At 37.3% G+C, this 22,354-nt stretch overlaps 1 protein-coding gene across 2 annotated transcripts in view; it reads left to right on the top strand.

The window, feature by feature from the left end:
- The first annotated feature begins 503 nt into the window (after window positions 1-503).
- RABGAP1 (RAB GTPase activating protein 1) overlaps window positions 504-22,354 on the top strand; it is a 146,523-nt gene continuing 124,672 nt past the window's right edge. Inside the window, exons 1-2 of one of the 2 annotated variants that reach the window (XM_008583665.1) lie at window positions 504-588; window positions 15,493-15,691. In XM_008583665.1, the coding sequence (XP_008581887.1) occupies window positions 15,542-15,691 (150 nt within the window). In that variant the 5' untranslated portion in view covers window positions 504-588; window positions 15,493-15,541. Of the gene's footprint in view, window positions 589-835; window positions 909-15,492; window positions 15,692-22,354 lie in introns of those variants that run through there. The other variant, XM_008583666.1, reaches the window with a different exon arrangement.

Here is a 22,354-nt window from a genome sequence, read left to right as displayed (position 1 = left end):
TTGTGGTAAAGCTGAAATGAAATACCCGTAAAAAGACCTATCACAATCCCTGGCACACTGCGCGCCTTTTATAAACGCCAGGTGGTTTGAGTCACACGGTTAAGTGCTGCTTTTCAAACAGGACTTGAACATGGAAGGTGAACAGGGGATTCCTTGCTCTTGCACCAGTGCTCCTTGGAGTGTTATCCCCATCTAGACTCAACGAGTGCTACCCAGTCCGCTCCCAGTCCTTGCTGCAGTCACACAATTGCTGTGGGTCCAAGCCCCAGACCCTGCCCGAGCACAGCCCTGGGTCCGGCTCCCAGCGGGCACACTCCGCGCAGGCGCACCAGCCTGAGGTGGGCTGAAAGCCCAGGTGGCGCTCAGAGGAAAGGAAGCCCCTCCTCGCCGCTGTGTTGGGCCAATGGGGCCGCTGTTATCATCCCCAGGCCTATGGGACGGGGCAGGAGGCGGGGCGGAGGGCGGAAGAAGGTGCCCTCACGTGAGTAGGGGGCGGGGAGGGCGGGGGCAGGGCGGCTGGGGAGGCCCAGGCGGCGGAGCCTCGGGAACGGCGAACGGCTGGCGGCGGAGGAAGAGACGGCGGGTCGGGTAGGGCCTCGTTTCCTCTCCTCCTCCCACCTCCTACCCACCAACCTTGGGAGATTTTCCGACGGCCCCTACGGGGGGTCAAGCTGTCTTATCACCCCACGGGGCTGGGCCGTTGGGGCTGCGCTCAGCTCCCTCGACGGGCCGAGTTGTGAGGGTGGCCGTGATTGGGGGGAGGGGGAGTGCGGCGGAGGGGAGAGGGCGCATGCGCAGGCTGGGACGTTCCGGGAGCCCCTGCCCAAACCGGTTCCCCCTGTCTGGGTGGGTGTCTCTGTTCTGAGTCCTGCGTGTGCGGCCTTCCCTGTGGCCCCCCAGCGAAGCCGGTTTGTGTGTTGACTTACATGTTTCGGGTTCGGCCCTATTTGGGAATCTGGACGCTGCCTCTGCCTCAGTTTCTCCCTGTTGCCCACTAGGCCTGTATCTGTGATTTAGGTTGGCTTGGGCCTTAGTCTGGCTTCCTGGGCTGCCCCTAATTTGAAAGACTCGTTTTCTTACGGTATTGCTCAGCCAGCTCGTATTGGACCTTCTGTGTCATGTTCCCTTGCTGTAATTAAAGTGTCCCTGGAATGCTACTCTTCCCGTCTCCTGGAAGCGTCAGCCCCCAAACCTTATTGCTGTGTCTTTCGATTCCCAGCAACGTTCAGGGTTTTATGTGTTGAGCCAAAGGATAACCCCAGACTTCAGGAGTTCGCTGTCCATTGCCTGGTAGTACTTTGGTTCCCACTCTTCTAACATCCAGACGGTTTATCATCTGCGCCTGCTCTTGCAAGAATCTACGTACCTATACTCCAGGATTTTATCCTGAAAGCAAATGTCCTAAGAGACTGTTCAGTGTTCCCGCTGCTGATGCTCCGTTAGTTTAAAACCATGTTCCAACTTGAGTTTGAGATGAGTTTTTTTGTTTGTTTTTTGTTAAAAAATGGTTATGGACAGCGTTTCACCATTCATTTGATATTTTCATTCAAATCAACACACTTGTATTCACATATATGTGACTGGAGTAGTAAGTAGTGTGTTTCCAGCTGCTTTGATTTTTAGGAAGAAAAAAAAAACCAATGGAGGGTGAATGGAGCTGTGTTTGTCACATTAAACTGATGTTTGAAAAGTATTTGGGGACAAAGGTAGGTCCCAAGGAAGTGCACATCCGATTTCTTTTTTCTTTTCTTTCTGAAATGAAGGACCTGTTGCCTTAATTCAAGTTTGTATAGGGTGCTATTCAATATACATTGAAAACTTTTAAGTAGAGGTTACTTATAAAAACTGAAAATAAGGGCTGAGCCCGTGGCGCACACGGGAGAGTGCGGCGCTAGGAGCGCTCCTGCCACGGGTTCGGATCCTATATAGGGATGGCCGGTGCGCTCACTGGCTGAGCGCGGTGCAGCCGGTCTCAAAAAGGACCAAAAAAAAAAACTGAAAATAAGGGCTGAGCCCGTGGCGCACACGGGAGAGTGCGGCGCTAGGAGCGCTCCTGCCACGGGTTCGGATCCTATATAGGGATGGCCGGTGCGCTCACTGGCTGAGCGCGGTGCAGCCGGTCTCAAAAAGGACCAAAAAAAAAAACTGAAAATAAATAGGGGAGAATGTCCTTTATGATCTTCCTTTGTAGACCTCAGTTTGTATTAATAAAATTTGAATCCATGATTAATTTGTATGTGTTAGTAACATTAAAAATTAACATGTAGCTTTAATACAAAGTATTAACTCAAAGTTGAAATATTGCTATGTTGTGGTACACTTCCTTTTCATTGTTTCAGTTTTATAGCTCCGTTTACAGTCAACTTATTGGTGTTAATAAAGTATATATTTGTCTGGAAAGTTAACCTATCAGCTATATGCGTTTTGACTTTTTTGGCATAGTATTTTGTTAGCAGTTTACAAGTGATTAAATAGTAATATAGTGTGACTCTGTAAAAAAAGTAAAGACACCTGCTTCCTACCTTTTCTGCTGCATATTAAGATAAATGTATTATGCACATTATCTACGTTATCTACATGAGGGGACATGATTTCCCACTTAATATAACCAAACTTTACAGCCCTCAATCTTTTAAAGAAGTTTTTTATTGAGTTTGTTTCCTACTTTGAAGGTCTCATCATTTCCCAGTAATTGTTCTAACAAGTTATCTTCGGGTACAGGTGTCAGAAAACAATTAGTTTAAATCAGTGCTGCTGTTGAATATCATTATAAAAATACTATTGTGCTAAAGTTCTGACATTGGCTTCCCATAATGTTATCTTTGTAATTTTCAATATAATCAGATGTTAGACTTCTCAAGCATGTGGAATAAATGAATACAACACTCTTAAATAGTGTTTCTTGGAGAGAGAACCCAAATATTTTTAAAGTGCTAATTTAACTAATGTACATAAAACAGAGTTTGGCATGACATTTTGTTGCTTTGTATGTAATTGCCTTGTTTTACTGGTTTTTCATAGTTAGATCCTCAGGAAAGAAAATCCAAGGCTAAGGACTTGATGCTCATAGGCATACCTCAAAAAACAAACAAAAAATCAATATCAATTTAACAGCTCTTTGATTTTTAGCATGAACTGGTTACATTGGTCACCGCCTCTCCACCCCCAGTTTTGTGTTATCTTGAGATTGTTATTCTTCAGAAAACTTGTAAGTCAAAACAGTATTGGATAGACACTTAAACTTATATTGTAACCACTCTAGTTGACCCTAATAGCTTTGTATCTCTTCATGTGTAAAGACTGTCTGACCAAATATGGAAGCATGCAAGTTATGAACACGTTAGTTTATAGAATTTGGCCTGGAAGTTTCCCTTCTCTTTCCAAGTCAATCATAATACCATGAGGTAGTCATCAGTGAGAATTTTCTGAAGATTATTCTTCTATCAGAATAGTGCTCCATAAGGCCTAACTTTCCCCAATAAATCTCTTTCTGATCACTAAAAAAGTAAAATAAAGCCCTAAACCTGTCTTTCAGTTCATTCTTGACATTAAGTTGTGTGTATTACCTTGGCCTTAAAACATGAGAAATATGTCTCCCCAATTGAATTGCTGTGCTGCCAGATTTGAAGGTTTGCACCTTTTCAAGAGTGAATGCACAGCTATCTATGTATTTCCAGTTAAGGTTGCATCAGCATTTGTGTTATAAACTGGTACTCCTTGGGATCAGTAAGTCTTCACAGCAGTAAATTTTTCTCCGTTTTTTAAGGTTTATTAACAAATGGGTTTCTGTGGTAACTTTATTATTTTAATTTTTATTGAATCATAATTGATTATACATATTTTGGGGGTTCAACGTTGACATATGTTGATCAAATCGATATAACTAGCATATATATGATACAAATTGTACTTATTCTTTATGCCCCTTGTCCAATCTCTCCCCATCCCCACCCTCCCCCACCTCTGATAACCCTAGATTTCTTCTCTCCTTCTGAAAGAGTAATGGTTACTCTGTTGATTTGTTACCTAGATGATCTGTCCAATGCTGAGAGGTGTGTTCAGGTCCCCCAGTATTATTGTAGAGCAGATGCTTCTTCTGTCACTCTGAAATGGGCTTTGTGGAGAGAGACATCCTCTTCTTTTCTTTGGTCTCTGCTGGTGACTCTCCTTGTGTCAATGCACTCCAGTGGCTGGTAGACCATCTGCGTGGTGGTTGTGGTGTTTAGCTGCTTTCATGGTAGCTGTGATTATTGTGGTGGCTGCGGTGGGCCACCCACATGGAGGTGATGTTTATGGCATGTTCCTTACCTAGTTATTGGTGGCAGCAGTGGTGTGCCATGTTGTGGGGGGAGGGGTCCGGTCCCCCGCTCCATACCTCAGGACCTTGGGCAGGCCCTGTGGCAGCAGTGGTGTGCCTGGTTGGGGGACGAGGGTCGGGTCTCTGTGGTAACCTTAATGTAATGTTATTAAACTCAAACTTTAACAGTAACATGACTATTTTTAAACTTTCTCTCTTCTGTTTTTTCTTTATTTATAAATTTTAGGTAATTATAATCAACAACCTATCATTATAATCCTTTTTTCTCTTTTCTGAGGATGATCTTTTGTTTGGTAAAACACAAACTCACAGCATAATAATCAACACAGAAGATAGACTTCTGTGACCAAATGTGTGGGTTTTTTCCCCCACACACCAGGCAAATCAGGGGATACCAGCTAGGTGTCCTCCAATTTAATTGCAACAGTATCCACCTTGAGATTGTGTCAGGTCCCATAAGATTGCCCCCTACTTAACCTGGGGCTTGCATCTGCCTCTGACTGATTGGCTATAAATTGGGGTTCCCACCACCCTTTCCTTGGGTTCAATTAGTTTGCTGAGTGGCTCACAGAACTCAGGGGAACATGTTTATTGGTTTATTACAAAGGGTATTACAAACAATACAGATGAAGAGGTGCGTAGGGTGAGATATGGGGGAAGGGGTGCGGAGCTTCCATACCCTCCCTAGGTGCACCACTCTCCAGAAACCTCCACATATTCAGCTATCCAGAAGCTCCCTGAACCCTGTGCTCTTGGGTTTTAATGGAAGCAATTTCATTACATGGGCATGATTGAAGTATGGACAGCACTGTAGAAATGTGATTGGACAAAAAGGGTGTGATCTAACACTAACAGACTGGATGGGGAAACCCAGCAAGGCCTGTTTGTTCAGATACTTCTTGGCCTTTCTGGGCAGCATCTTCCAGGTATGGGGTAGGACCCCCCCTGAAATGGGAATCTTACAAAACTACAATCAGACAAAGTAGGGCAGAGAATTTTTTTACAGCCAGCTCCAAGATAGAAAGCCAGGAACCGTGGATGAAATCCAAAACGTACATATCATAATATTACACCCTTGTATCAGTTAAAGAAATTGATATGTAGAATCTTTCTTTGGGAACATATTTTAAATATTGTTAAGAGTAATAACAGACAACATTAAAGGCTAAATTGGTAAGTGTTGGGCATTTGTCTAATACTAATGGAAAGAGCCATGAGTTGATTGTTTTAATATTTTTATCATAGAGGTAATATACTCTCTAGTACCCTGGAAGGTATGCTGACAGACTGATTCTGGCAGTGTGAGGAATATGTCATGTAAACCTCTTTTGCTGTGACACATGATTTTCTATACCTAGACCTCTGATGTATCTGCAGAAGAGAAATGGTTATATCCTTATTGTAGTTACCTGTTGAATTCTCCATGAATTCAGGAGAACTCTTGATTTCTGTCTAACCTCAAAAGATAGTATTTATATTATAAATTATCCCCTAGCAGAAAATCTTATTTTTATTGTTTTGTTTTTGGTTGTAAGAAAAGATCTTTTCAGATAGTTTTACAAACATATGTGGAACTAATTAAATATTTGTGAATTTTGTATCTTCTTACATAGTGCCCACTTCAGTGGTATGAAAGTCTCAGTAAATGCTTATTGACTGCCACCCCGTTTGACCCACTTATCAAATGTTCCCCTATTCCTGTAACTATGGACTTTTCATATAGAACACACAGAAAGCATGTCTTCTGCCAAAAATTTGTGTTTGCCTGTTGCTCTGAAAATCAAACGGGAGTCACGGAAAAGAGACACCATATCTACTACATTTAGCAGGCTTTGGTCATCTATCACATGATTTACTTACTTGGCATTAAATTCACATAGATTAAGGAGAAGTGAATAATGCAAACATTTCAGATCTAAGTGCAGACAGGTGGATGTTCTAAATGGAATACATTCATTTCATTAATTGTGGATGAGAAGGAACTATACCAACTAATGGCCTTAAACGGAGGAAAAGTCTTTGGACAACCCTACGTTGCTTAAAAATATTCATATTTTTATCTTTATAAAATGCTGATGTAAATTAAGTTTTAAAAGTCTGTTCAGAAAAAGTAAAGACAAGGATGCTTTTTTTTAAAAAAATCTATAATAGCAAGGTCAGGAATATAATCTGACTTGTGAATGAGTAGGACATTAATATTAAGCTAATTTTCCCTGTGTTCCCAGGGCGTAGTTTCTATTGTAGAAAGACATCTAAATAACAATTTAAATATTTAGTTTCAGAGATATTGTGTTGAAGTGGCATAAAGCCAGCATAGCTAGAGTTCTGGAAAAAACTGAATGTGTTTTCCTGAAATATCCACAGGAACATGGGAAAACCATTTACATGGTTTTATTTTTTCAGGTATCAACATCATTGCTCTCCAATAATCAGCACAGAGTTAAATGAATTGTTTTATGTGCATTTTATTTCCTCATCTTACCTCTTACTCCCTCATCTTACCTCTTACCTCTATAGTGGGGAGTGTATAAATTTGGGGATCAGAAAGGTATGGATATCCCACATCTTGTACTTACTTAGTATATGACTGAGGGTAAGCTACTTAATCACTCTGAGACTCAGTTTCTTCATTTGTAAAAATAGAGTTACTTTTGTCTACCTCATGGAATTGTACTGGAAAGCATCTGATATTTTTCTTCCCTTTCTTGGATACTAACAATCACAAATAGTAGGGGTTCAATTCCTTTATTTTTTGTAACTGAAGCCAGGACAATGTCCAAGTTAAAAAAAAAAAAAAAAAAAGACCCAAGAGTTCCGCTCGTAGTCGTGTTTTTTTCTGTTATACTAGATTGTTAACTTAAAAAAAAAAAAATCTAATAAACTTGATTACTCATGAGAAAGTGAAGCAACTGAAAACATGGGCTCTCTTTTAGGCACTTCATTGTATCAATTTTATGTTTTATCCTAAAGATCCTACAGAGTTGCAGTCAGGCTTTAAAAACTTTTATTTTTATCGAAGGATGAATGGATAAACAAAATGTATACACAAAATGGAATATTACTCAGCCTTAAAAATGAAGGAAGTTCTGACACATGCTGCAACATGGATAATCCTTAAGGCATTATACTAAATGAAATAAGCCAGTTACAAAAGGACAAATATTGTATGATTACGCTGCATATAGGAGGTACCTGGAGTAGTCAGATTCATAGAGAGAGAAAGTAGAATGGTGGTTGCCATAGGCTAGGGCGAGGGGAGATTGGGGAGTTAGTGTTAATGGGCACACAGTTTCAGCTGGGAGAGATGAAAACATTCTAGATGCGGATGGTGGTGATGGTTGCACAACAGTGTGAATGTACTTAAAGTGTCACAGAACTGAACTCTTATAAGTGGCTAAAATGGTAACATTGTGTTATGTATATATAACCACCATGCAGAAGATTGTAACCTGTAAAAAAAAAATTTTAAACTCACTTTTGTCTTACAAATTCCTATATTCCCTTATTTCAGGATGGTAACATTGTGTTATGTATATATAACCACCATGCAGAAGATTGTAACCTGTAAAAAAAAATTTTAAACTCACTTTTGTCTTACAAATTCCTATATTCCCTTATTTCAGGATTTTTTTTTTGAATTAAAAATTGAAATTCAATTTAAATTGAACTAAAAGTCATTTAATACTTTAAAGGAATAAATTGTTACAGGCATCCTAGGTTAAAATTTGCCTGAGTGACCTTTAGATAAGCTGGTTTTTCTTGCCTGTAAGTGCAGATAGACTCAAGATGGTTGTTTTGTTTTATTTTGGTTTTGGTTTTTAAGCTAAGCTGAAATTAATCAGAAAGCTTAAATTGATATGGTTCTCTTGACTCACTAAAATAATTCAAAGAAACAACCCCCAAATTCAGAGTCAGACTTAAAGATTCATCTATTGTATAGCAATTAGTAGTGGTGGAAAGAAATTAATTTTTATAAAGGGATAATGTTCTATTAAGTTTTGTTAGATTTGTCCCACCCTCTCTAGGGATAGGCTGTGAAAAATTCCTGTGAAAACCAGTGCAGGGAAACAAAGTTTAGAGGTAGGGAAGAAAGAAATAAGTTGAGACTAATGTGATTTTTGTAGCTTGTTTGTACCTTGCTTGGTTGATTTTAAAGGGCTGCAAACCCACAGGAATTGGCCTGCTACAGAATCTTTGAGACTTGATTCTTTTGCTACTTCCTGTCTTGTTCTTTTTCTGAACAAAGACTAATCTTATCAGATCTGAATTTTAGAAGGATACAGCTGGGATCAGCATAGAGGATGGATTGGAATGGGTAGAAAATGGAGATAGGGACGTGGAGGAGGAGAGAGATGCAATCCAGAAAAGGACAGAGGCACCTAGATTTCCTGGGTTTGAATCAAGTTCCACAATTTTCTCTGTGAATTTAAGCGAGTTACTCAACTTACTGCCTAAGTCTCAGTTTGTCATATGAACTTAATACCCATCTGGCAAGGTTAGTGTGCAAATTAGTAATCATGTATCATGATTTAGTATCATGTTGGGCATATAATTGGCACTCAAGAACTAATAAGTATTGTTTTCTCTTTAGATTTAGCAAGATCTTAAGCATTCCCCTTAAGATTCCCTAAAGCTGTATTCATTTGCTTACTGACTGAGCAACAACAATGATGGGGACTGGGAGGGAAGTGACAAGAGTGTTTGGTTCAAAGGGAATCCAAGGTATGTTTTGTGACTCGGTGTTTTTTAAGTATTTCTTGACTGTGACAGTTAGGGACGTGAAGATTCAGTCAGGCACATTCAAGTGTAGTTCTTTTTGAGTCTCTTCATTCTAATCGTCATCAACATCCCTAATCACATGCATGTAGTATAGCATATTTGTCATTTGTCCTCCTCACATTACTTAGACCCTACTAGTTAAATTCTGATTAAGTATATTCAACCAACCAAGTTTATTGAGCACTACCAGTAAGCAAGGATTTGAAGATAATATGAATAAAACATAGATCCCTATCCACAAGTAATTCAGGGGCACTGTGTTTGTGCCCTTTGAATTCCCAGCATTTGGCATGGTGGTTTATACTTAGTAATTGTTTCTGGAATGAATGGATTAATAAGTACAGTCAAGTAGAAAAGAGATGTGACATTTTACTGTGTGGTAAATGCTATAATTTGGTGATAGAACTAAAAAACAAACAAAAAGCCTTAGGAGCCCTAGCAGGAAATGATGAACATTGCAGAAGGGAGAGGTTGAATACTTGATTGTATCACTAGATTGCTGTTGGGGGAGAAAGGCTAACCAGGGAAACAAAGACACATTCCTAGCTTAATATGCAGCCTATGCAAAGGCTTGAAAGTATGAAAATGCATGACATACCTGGTGGGTTGTCTGGTATGTTTTGACAGAAGGAGATAAGACTAGAAGGGTAGATTGGATCCGTATTTTGAACTAAATGATAATAAGGAGTTCGGATTTTATTGTATTTTCAGTCAGTATGATGTAGGAACATTATCCCTACATGCATGTGATTAGGGATATGGATGACGATTAGAGGAAAGGTGGGATATATGGTCAGTCTAACCTTTAGAAATTAACTACGTGAGCTAGATAATGATTAGAGAGAGTCTAGAAAGGAAGAATTGTTGCAGCCACATTGAAAGGAAATAAAATACAAGTCAGAGACATGAGGGATGGCAGAGAAAGGATAGATTTTGGGGTATGTTTTGGATCTAACATTCATTAAATTTCCAAGGGAGAATTAGAAAAGGAGTGAGGAGTAAAGTTTTTTGCTTTTGCTTTTTTTTTTTTATGTTTGTCTTGGATCTATGGTTGTTAATGAGGATAGAGAACCTAGGAGGAAGAAAATGCTTGTGTGATGTGAAGGGGTTAAATGGTCTGGTTTTGGACACATGGAATTGGTTTTGAGATGACTGTGGGACATATGTAGTAGAGCTATGTATTCTCATAACATTCTTTCCATGTTTTATTATATCAAGCACTATACTGTATTACAAGTACTTGTATACTAATCCATTTTTTCAACCACCGTAAGCCTGTCAAAGGTAAGGAGTATCTTTTATTTCTCACCATAACACTATACCTAGTGCCAAACACATATCGGATATTCAATAGAGTAGAAAAGAAAGAAAACATAACACAAATACCTATGTGGAATTCAAGAGAAAAGATAGGGCTAGTGTATTAATTATCAGCATATAATAGAAAGATAAAACCATGTTAGCTAATGAGATAGCTAGGGACAAGAGGGATAAGGATGGAATTTAAAAAATAGGCAGAAGAAAAGGAACCCAAATGAGGACTAAAAAAAGGTAGCCAGAGCTAGAAAATGGAAGCAAAATGGTAAGTGTTTCAGAATAAGGAAATGGCCAGCATTCTCATTTACTTCTGCAGGTAGAAGAAAGATGAGAACTGAAAGAATTCTTGGGGTTTGATTTAGTGTTACTTTATGGTTTTTAAAAGAGGAGGTTCAGTGAATGTTGGCAAGAAGTAGGGGAGTCGGATTTTTGAGAGGGACTGTTTAGTGGGTGGGGAGTTCCACTGAAGTGGTAGATGTGGAAGCAATTAATACTCCTCCTTCAGGCAGAAAGTTTCAAGAAAACTAAGGAAATAAAGGTGAACCAAGTTATGGGCTAGTGGCTGGGCACTAGCATGTTTTGTCTGTCTCAAGTGTGTCGAGTTCAATTATGAGTATCACCCACACCTCTTATTAAGCCGGCAGGTCACTAGAAGGCAGTTATTTTGTAGGGTTTTTTTTGCCTCTACTAATTACACATTAGCAAATCCATGCTACTGCATGGTTACTGTGTATGTTACTGCTCAGAATGATGTTTATAACCAGAAACAATACAAATATCTGATAGTACTCTGTCCAAAAATAAATAAATAAATAGCTCAAGTTTTAAAAAAGTAAACATTGATTATCCAGGAGCTGGCTGCTTTTGAAAGGCTGTCAAAAGAGCCTTTATCATGGCCAGTTCTTGCCATTTCATTCTCCATTAGTTGGGTCTAGAGTGTTTAAGAGGAGATTGAGAATGAATATGAATCTTTTATTCAGCAATATTGACTTGCATTTTTTGCTGTGGTCTTTGCAAAAGTGCATAATTGAGCCTAAAATTGTCACTATGGCACAGAGCAGTAATTTGGGCAAAACGTTCATCAAAGAGATGTAGAGAAGTAAGCATCTCTGAACTTGCACTCACCAACCTGGCTCTATTGGTAAATGGACACATTACAAGGGTCTAGGCTTATCACTTCTGTAAAAGGAGGAGGCAAAGTAGGAGTGCCTACCAAATTCCAGGGTATTCATGTGAATATTACCTTATTTAAAGATACTTGCTCTATTTTATAGAAATGAGATTTAAAAAAACGTGTACCCTTTATTCCTTTGTATTTTACAAAGAAAAGGCATTTTTATTCAAAGTATTCCTTTGCGTTTATTTAGGTATAAACAAATGAGAATGTGAAATTAGGAAAGGTGTATATTTTTGCCCCAATAATGTGTTTCCTAAATTGGATATATTTAAATCAGTTAATATATACTAAACTTTTTAAAATTAGAAGTTAGTTTTTGAAAAGCTATAAATATTGGGTGCTTATAATGTTTTGTTAAATGCTTTACATATATGAGGGTACTTCAAAAAGTTCACGGAAAGATTCATATTGTCTTTTAATTCTGTTTTTCCATGAACTTTTCAAAGTACCCTCCTATAGTCTTTAGTAATTTTTGCAATAGTTGTATGAGATAGATAATAAAACATTTTCTCTTACTGAGGTTCAGTGTGTCCATGCTCATGCTATTAGTAAGTAGTAGAATCAGTATTTTAACTTGGGTTTATCCTGACTCCTAATTGTGTGCTTCACCATCACAAAAATGACTGCTATTCTTATTGTCAGTTTATGAAAGGTGGTCTTACTTTTTCATTGGTTGGCTCTTGTTCTTTTCTGTCTTCATTTGCCATTTATCCTACTTAGGTTTGGGTACCTACTATGTGACAGGCATTGTTCCAGGTGCTAGGGATACAGCAGTTAATGAAACACAAAAATCCTGCCCTCATGGAGCTTAGGTTACATGATATTTACAAACAAATGACTAAAATTTAAAGTATATCAAATGGTGATAGTTGCTATGGAGAAAGGTTGAAAGGGGAATGGCAGTGCAGGGTGTTTGAGGGAGTATCTTAGTCTATTTCTGTTGCTGTAACAGAATACCACAGACTAGGTAACTTATACAGAAAAGTAATTTATTTCTTGCAGTTCTGGAGGCTGCGAAGTCCAAGGTCGAGGGGCTGCATCTGGTGAGGGTCTTCGTAACTTGGCGGAGGGTGTCACATTGTGAGAGGGCAAGAGCATGCCAGCTCACGTCACTCACTCTTCCTCTTCTTGTAAAGCCCCATCATGGGTGCTCCACCCTGCTGACCCTGTCTAATTCTAATTACCTCCCAAGGACCCATCTTCCAAATGCCATCAAGATGTGGATTTGGGGATTAAGTTTCCAACACATGGAATTTGGGGGGCACATTTAAATCATAGCATGGAGAAAGTTTGTACTTTATTGTCGGTGGGAATTAGATTTATAGTCTGAAGGATAAAGAATTAAAGTAGGGGGCTTCTTGTAGTAACTAATGTAAGTAGTGATCAAAAACAAAACAGAATTACTCCTTATTATTCTCAAGACAGGTTGTGAATCTCGAGAATATTGCCAGAGATGCACCAAATTCTGGGGCACCTCTTCATTGGGGAGGCCAGGGAAGGTGTGGTCTTATCCAGAACTTATGGAACTCTTGAACTCCCTGTTCACCTCTGTCCATGGAGGCCTGAAAAGAGTAGTCTTATTGAATGATTTTTCCTGTGCTGAGTATTTCAATAAACCTCATTCCCGCTGAGTGATTCAGTTATTTTCAGTTGCCAAAACAAACAGTAAAGTATCTTATAAAGTGTATTTTCCTGTCACCTCCTCAAAGAAAATAGGTGAACTTTGAGCCCGCTAAGTCATCTCAGTTCTGTAGTGTAAATATCGAAAAACATTGTGTGTGAGTCCAGAGTATTATACAAAGTTATAAATGTTTCTGAGATCATAGCTTTAGACAATTTTCCTACTGTTAATCACATTTTAAAAGGTGGATAAAAGACCTAATTGATTGAGTATGAAAACAATTTATGCAATACTGAGTGTTTGGGGACAAGGCCTAAATTTGTCACCTTAGAAAGGCATCATAATCTACTGGGAAGAGCACAGCCTTTGGAGTCACAGATTACTAGGCTCAATTTTTGTCTTTTTCTCTAACTGGTTACATCACGTTGAACAAGTCACATCATCTTTCTAAGGTTTAATTTCCTTATCTGTGAAATAGAGATGTGACGATTGCAATAAGAGGCACTCACCATCAAATTATAAAACATAATAGGTACTATAAAGAAATCAAATGTAAAATGCTATGGAATACATACAGAATAAAGGAAGTAATTCATTTGACTCTGAGGTGAGAATGGGCAAGTGCACTGAAAAGACTACTAAGAGAAGGAGTTTGGGATCATGAATGATGAGTTGGAATTGATCAAGTACAGTAGCAAGGAAACCACTCTAGGAGAAGGATCCTATAAGGACAAATATCTGGAGGTATTCAAGTATACAAGTATATCCTTAGCAAAGGTCTAAGTTAGCACCTCACCCAACATGTTCCCATAGTTTTCATTACCCTAAATCAACCTGTTAACCTGAATGATTTGCCTCTGTTCTCTACTAAACTATAAACTCCTTTGGACAAGGATCTAATTTCTTTGTTTACCGTAGCTTGCCTTTTATACACTAGATAGTCAATGAGTATTCATTGAATAGAGAAATTAAAACCTTTTTTTACTTTTTCAAAAGTATAGTTTGAAGTATTTTTTGAATGCCACACTGTATTTAGATTTGGTCCTATAATATGTAGACCTATGAGAGCCTTTAAGCAGGGGAATTAGCTTAAACAAAAAGCAGCAGAGTCCAGGATGCTCGCCTTAGCTATGCTATTAACTAGTTAAATGACCTTACCTTTCCTCTTGAGGTTGCCATTTCCTTATCTGTTTAACAGTGTACTGATGATTTTTAAGTTTTCTTCCAATTATAATTGCGTAACTCCTGTTGCTAGGTGTTTATCTGTATGTAGGTCTTTGAGAGGAAAATAGTGCTTGGCACATGGTGTATGCTGTATAAATATATATTCAATTAAAATCCAAAGCATAAATCAGGACTTTTAAACTAGAGACACTAAACGGACTTCAGAACCTTACTTCTTTGAGGTATAAGGTGAACATAAAGTTGCTACTTTTGTTAATAGTAAGACTCTTTGAGTATAATGTTGTATTCTGTTGATGTTTTGACAACTGAATAGAAACATTGCCACAAAATTCTTAGAACCGGGTTTTAAAATAGTAGATAAGTTTGAGTTTTATTCCAGCAGTCAATAAATAATTGAATGGCTTTTCATAAGTGACGTGTCTTTCTACTTTTTGCTAGGAATTTTTGGCATGGGACTCATATGAGGTAATGTTCATATTGAGTTGTGTTCTAAGAAATCGTGGTGTGGGAAGATTGAGTTTTTAATGGATTTCTGATATCTTGCTATGTAAGGTATATGCCCAGCTCTAGAGTTTATGCTTGCCCTGCCTTGAATTTATCTCTCTTGGGTGTTAATAGGAAGTTTTGTTTGTTAAAGCCACTTTAGTATTTTAAATTTAAGTATCAATAATGCTAGAAAAACCTGTTATTTTGCTTTCACCATAACCAAGTGCTTTCACTTTCATTTTTGTATGCAAATTTACAAATCGAAGGATAGAAAACAAAAGTTTAGTACTTCGTTGTATTAGGAGGCCAAGACTAGAGTTGCAATATATGCTAAGCAAATCACCATAGATAGGCAGGGTTATTTTGGAGGGAATGTGTTTTATTTATTTAATTTTTTTGAAGTCCAAAATATCTTGGCCCTATATAGCATAAAATTCTCTTATTATCTTGGAATAAAAACCCTAAACTGTAAATAGTGAAAGTCTTGGGAAAATATTTTGGAAGTGTTTTTTTTTAAGTATTTTCCATATATGTTTTGTAAGAATTAGAGCATAGTTGAATATCTGGCAGACGTTCTATATGAGTTTCTTTATGGTTTTTGTTTTTCAGGCATTTAAAAAATATTAATCATTCATGAGTTGAGACTCATTCTTGAGTTATGGATGACAAGGCTTCAGTTGGAAAAATCAGTGTCTCCTCAGACTCAGTATCTACTCTTAATAGCGAAGATTTTGTCTTGGTTTCCAGGCAAGGAGATGAGACACCATCTACAAATAATGGAAGTGATGATGAGAAAACAGGACTTAAGGTAAAACTTCATAACCTAAGTTAATTTTGCTTAGCCTTGCTAAGCCTATTACAAAACTTGGCCTTATCAAGAAAGGGATATGGGGGAAAAGTGAGAACATGGAAATAATGTTCTTTTTTTTTTTTTTTACATTAAAGAGTTTTGTTTATGCTTAGTGACAAATTTTCACTTTGATTACTTTCTGCTAAATAGTCCAGTAGCCCTAACTGTCAAAACTAGTAGTTATAGTATAAACATTTCTCACTTTAGTATTCACTTTCCCATTGAATTAGAGGTCCTTGTTTCTTTTGGACCTGGGGTATGTAGTATAAGGGTACTGGCATGTCAGCAGTGCTATTTATAAAAATAAGTTTTAGGATTATTGAAATGGAACTTTAAATACCTGGCCTCTGGCCACTTCTGTTTGTCGTCCTATTTTCAGCCAAATAAACAACTATTACTTCTTTTCCCATACTCGGTTATTGTTCTGCTCTTTATCGATATAAATAAAAGTAGATTATCTGTTAAAGTTGTTACTTAAAATATAGGTAATTTAAAAAATATAACAATTCCTGTTTACATCCATTAATTCAACAAATGTTTATTGAGTAATAACTATGTGCTAGGTACTGCGGACACAGTGGTGGACAGCACAGGCAAAGCCCCTCCCCTTCTAGAGTTTTTACTCTATTCTGGAAAACAGGCTCTGAGCAAGTAAGAAAATAAATATATTGTGTAAATTTAGGTGCTGTGAAGAAAAACAAAGTGGGATATGGGAATAAAGAGTGAATGAAATTATGATTGTTCCTTGACCTTCAAAAATTTTTGTTAAAATTTTGAAAACTCTTACTCTCATAAATATATGGAGGAATAAGTAAAAAACAGTAAAACTAGAAAAATAAAAAGTGAATGGCAGGTACCATTTTAGAGAAGGTCTTGAGGTGAAATTTGAGGTGATAGCCTAATGTAATAGGAAGAAAGATAAACAAAACAATAGCAGAATATACATACTTCTCAAGTGCACCTAAAATATTATTCTAACCACAAGGGACAGAAACTAGCAATCAATAACAGAAGTAAAACTGTAAATTCACAAATATGGGGAAATTAAACAACATATTTCTAAATAAGTCAAAAAAAGAAATAAAGGAAATTAGAAAACACTTTGTGATGAATGAAAACTGAAGATACAATATGCTAAAACTTATGGGATATAGCTTAAGGAGTGCTTATAGGGAAATTTATAACTATAGATTTGTAGCCTGTGTTAAGAAAGAAGAAATCAGCAGTATAGGTGGACACTATTCATTCATCAGTAATCGGTTCTCTATCCTGTTTTTTTCAGAGACCTTTTAAAATCTCTCAACTACTGATGGTTCCTTTTTTGTGTTTGACATAGCTTTGGGTTTTTTATTTCTTCACTGTATTTTTAATGTAGTATCAAATGGGAGAAGACATCAATATGTATTTTCTTCTTGCTGTCTTGGACCATATGACTCTTCTTTATTTATTTATTTTATTGAAGATCCCTGGTTACTCCATCTACTTTTTTGAATATTCTTATTGGACACTGCAGAAATCCATAGACATATGGGTTGAAGTGTACCTCCCCCTTCTCCCCCCCCAAAGAAAGGTATGTTGAAGCCTAACCCCCTAGTACCTTAGAATATAACCTTATTTGGAAGTAGGGTTGTTGGAGGTGTAATTAGTTAAGTTAAAGTCATACTGGAGTAGGGTAGTCATTTAATCCACTATGACTGGTGTCCTTATAAGAAGACAGTCATGTGAAGACACAGAGAGATGCACAGGGAGAATGCCAGGTGATAATGAAGACAGAGATTGGAGTTATGTAGCTGTAAGCCAAGGAATACCAAGATTACCTGAACACCACCAGAAGCAAGGAAGAGGTAAGGAAGTATTCTCTCCTACAAGTTTCAGAGAGAGTATGATTCTCATAACATCCTGATCTGGTACTTAGCCTCTAGAAAGTGAGACAAATTTCTGTTGTTTTAAGCCAAAAAAAAGAAGAAAGACTCTAAAATCATTAACCTAAACTTCCACCTTAAGACACTGGTAAAAGAAGGACACACTAAACCTAAAAAAATCAGAAGATTGGAGATAAAGATCAGAGCAGAAATTAACAAAATAGTAAATAGAAAAATACAGAAAATCAGTGAAACCAAAAGTTGGTTCTTTGAAAAGATCAACAAAATTTACAAACCTTTAACTAGATTGACCAAGAAAAAAATAGAGGGCACAAATTACTAGAATCAGAAATGAAAGGGGACATTACTACTGACCTTACATAATAAAAAGAATTATCGACAGTTGTATGTCGATAAATTAGATAATGAAATGTACAAATTTCTAGAAAGCACTAACAATTGATAAAATAGTCTGAGTAGACCTATAACAAATGAAGAGATTGAATTGGTAATTCATATCCATTCTTCATAAACTCTCCCCAAAAGTAGAGAATACTTCTGTTCATTCTATGAGGACATTATTACCCTGGTAGCAAAATGAGACAAAGACATCACAAGGAAACCACACACCCAATATCTTTTATGAATGTGGACACAAAAGTCCTTGACAAAATGCTAGCAAACTGAATTCAGCTGGTGTATAAATATGAAAAGGATGACATACCATGACCAAGTGGAATTTATCCCAGGAATGTAAGGTTGGTTTAACATCAGAAAATCTATTAATTAATATACCATAGCAATAGAATAAACAAAAATTACATGATCATCTCAATAGATGCAGAAAAGCCTTTGAAAAAATCCAACACCTTTTCATGAAAAAACGAAACAAACAGAAAAACTCAAACTAGAAGTAGAACGGATCTTCTCAACCTAATAAAAGGATCTACAGAAACCTCACAGCTAGTACTTGATGGTGAAAGAGTGGATTCTTTTTCCCTGTAAGTTCAGGAACAAGGCAAGGATGTCTGCACTTACCACCTCTGTTCAACATTGTACTGGAGGTTATAGGCAGGGCAGTTAGGATGAAAAAGAAATAAAAGTCATCCTGATTGGAAAGGAAGAAGTAAAAGCTAACTCTATTTGCAGATAACTTGATCTTGTATATGGAAAATCCTAAGGAATCCACTTGAGAAATTTTTAGAATTAATAAACAAGTTCAACATGATTGCAAGATACAAGATCAATATACAAAAAATCATTTGAATTTCTATAACCTTGCAATGAACATCATAAAATACAATAAGAAGACTATTCTGTTTTTTTAAAAGCATTGAAAAGAATAAAAATTCTTAGGAATTAATTTAACAATGTGCAATTTGTACTCTGAAAACTGCAAAACATTGTCGAAAGAAAGAAGATCTAAGTAAATGGAAAGATATCCAGAGACTTAATATTGTTAAGATGGCAATACTCCCCATATTGATCTACACATTCAGTGCAGTCCTTATCAGAATCTCAGATAACATCTATGAAGGAGCTGACAAGCTGATTCTAAAATGCATATGGGATTGCAAGGAACCATGAATAGCCAAAATAATCTTGAAAATGAAGAGCAAATTTTGACAGCTCACACTTTACAATTTCAATACTTACTACAAAGCCATGGTAATCGAGACAGTATGATACTAGTATAAGGATAGACATGTAGATCACTGGAATAGATTTGGGAGTCCAGAAATAAAACCATGTGTCTGTGGTTAGCTAATTTAGGCAAGGATACCAAGACCAAACAATGGGGAAGGCGTAGTTTTTTTTAACGAATGGTGCCAGGACAACTGGATAGCCACATGCAAAAGAATGAAGCTGGACCCTTACCTCACACCATTTCTAAAAGTTAACTCAAAATGATTAAAGAACTAAGTGGAAGAGCTAAAACTATACAACTCTTGGAAGAAAACATAGGGGCAAATCTTCATGACCTCCAATTTGGCAGTGGATTTTTAGATATCACATCAAAAGCACAAGCAACAGAGGAAAAAAATTGATAAACTGGACATTAAAATATTTTGTATTTCAAAAGATACTATCAAGAAACTAAAAAAAACAACCCCCAAGAATGGAAGAAAGTATTCATAAATCATGTACTTAATAGAGTACATGTATCTAGGATATATAAAAAACTAAACCTAAGTGTCCATGAACTGCAGAATGAATAAACAACACGGTAAAAAATGGAGTATTATTCTCCATAAAAAGGAATGAGATACTGGTACATGCTACAACAGGTGAACCTTGAGGACATTATGCTGAGTGACATGCCAGGCACAAAAGACCACAAATCATAATTGTATTAATATGAAATATTCAGAGTAGGTAAATCTTTAGAGACAGAAAATAGATTAGTGGTTTCTTATGGCTGGGGGATATTGGGAGAATAGGGAGGTGATATGTATGGAGTATCTTTTTGAGGTAATGAAAATGTTTTAAAATTGACTTCAGTAGGGATTGCATATAACTGTGAATATACTTAAATTCATTAAACATATTTTAAATGGGTGAATTGTATGTGAATTATATCTCAATAAATCCTTTAAAAACAAAACAAACAAACAAAAAAACCCAGCTCACTGGCTGCTCTGTGGACAAGAGTGGTAGCAAGGAGAGCAGTGGTAAATGTGTTCTGATTTAGAATGTTTTGAAGGTAGAGCTGATTGGTATTGATTCATGTGGATAAATTAGATGTGTGGGCTATGAGGCAAAGAGAGAAGTAGACAATTCCTAGATTTTTGGCCTGAGCTGTTTAGGCTATTGGTAGTGTTGTTTACTGAGATGGGAAGGAGGAAGGGAAGACCAGGATTGGGGTGGGGGGACATACTAAATTTGAGATGACTATTAGATGTTCATTTGGTCAGGTACTTAGTTGAATGTATGAGTCTAATGGGCAGGAGAAGTTGTGGCTGGCATCAGCAATATACAGATGTTATTAAAAGCCGTGAGATTAGACGAGCTCACCCATACAGTGAGTGTAGATACTGAAGAGATGAGTGATAAGAGTTGGTTCTTGGAGTACTCCAACATTTAGAGATTGAGATGAAGAGAAACCAGCAAGGAAGACTGTGAAGAAATAACTAGTGATTTATAAGGAAAACTAGGGGAGTAGACTGCCATGGAAGACAGGTTCAAGCAAGCAGGAATAATCAGCTATTTCCTTTCTTTCTTTTTTTTTTTAAAGATGACTGGTAAGGGATCTTAACCCTTGACTTGGTGTTGTCAGCACCACGCTCTCCCAAGTGAGCTAACCAGCCATCTTTATATAGGAATCCAAACCTGTGGCCTCGGTGTTATCAGCACCACACTCTCCCAAGTGAGCCACGGGCTGGCCCTATAATCAGCTATTTTTGATTCTGCTAAGAGGTTGGTTTAGGTGATGACTGGAAAATGACAAGATGGAGGCCCTGGTGACCCTCAAAAGAGTTTTTTGTTGTTGTTTTTGTTTTCAAGAGAGATTGGAGCATAGGCAGGGTTAGTGTAGGGTTGGCAGTAAATGGAAGGTGAGAAAAAGTGGCAATAAATATAGATAACTGTTTCAAGGACATTTGCTGTAAAAGGGGGTCAGAAAAATTGAGTGGTACCTGAAGGGGATATGGATTCCAGGGATGGATTTCAGGATATTTATGTATTGATAGGAACTACTCAGTAAAGAGGGCATGTTACTAGTACAAAAAAGAGCAAAATCTTTGATTAGGGAGAAGGGCTTCCTGTGCGTAAGTGGAAGAATTAGCCTAGGAATAGTTTCTGTAGTAAGAAGAAAGACAGCGGTACAGATACAAATAAATCAATCTTCTCTCCTTTTGGATTTCTTCCATTTGAAAATTTTCTTGTAAACTTTTGAAGTACTGTTTGACCTATATTTCCTGTTTCTAATTTCATTCCTGTTTCTCATTTTTACAATACATGAGAAGGAACCTCAGGGCTTCTCCAGAGGGCTTTTTTCTTGCTGTCTCAATTATCTTATTTACCAGAAAGAAATACTTTTATTTTGTATACAAGGAAATTGAGGAACAATTATTAATTTGAAATAATTCAAATTCAAATAGTAACTTAAGAATAATTTTAAAATAAATGAAAATTTTAGAATAACTTTAAAATAATAAAACACGAAAGATTTGTAGAGAATTTTCTTTTTTGCCGGTTGGCCTCTACAGGGATCTAAACCCTTGACCTTGGTGTTATCAGCACCATGCTCTAATCAGGTGAGGTAACTGGTCAGCCCTAAGATTTGTAGAGTATCTTATCTAGATTTCTAACAATTTTGTTTTCCATTTCAATGTGGTACGAGATGAAATTTAATAAATTCCACGGACTTCAGGGTTTTTTCTTTTTTTTTATTTATTTTATTTTATTTTTATTTATTATTTTTTTTTAAAGATGACCGGTAAGGGGATCTTAACCCTTGACTTGGTGTTGTCAACACCATGCTCACCCAGTGAACAACCAGCCATCCCTATATAGGATCCGAACCCGTGGCCTTGGTGTTATCAGCACCACACTCTCCCGAGTGAGCCACGGGCCGGCCCCCAGGGTTTTTTCTTTATTTCTGTGGTTATGCTAAAATTTATGCTTGGGACATACACAGTGAAAGTAGAACAATGCTTTGGATTTAGAAAACACATTTTAAAAAGTTTGTCCCTTCTAACCCAAAAGTCCCAATTGAGTGTTTTGTTGAAAGTTCAGTTTACAGCTAGTAATCTACCAT

Source organism: Galeopterus variegatus, unplaced genomic scaffold, assembly GCF_000696425.1.
Source record: "Galeopterus variegatus unplaced genomic scaffold, G_variegatus-3.0.2 Scaffold2992, whole genome shotgun sequence".
Classification (NCBI taxonomy): Eukaryota; Metazoa; Chordata; class Mammalia; order Dermoptera; family Cynocephalidae; genus Galeopterus; species Galeopterus variegatus.
The sequence above is the reverse complement of the archived record's forward strand: the minus strand, read 5'-3'. Positions and strand labels throughout refer to the sequence as shown.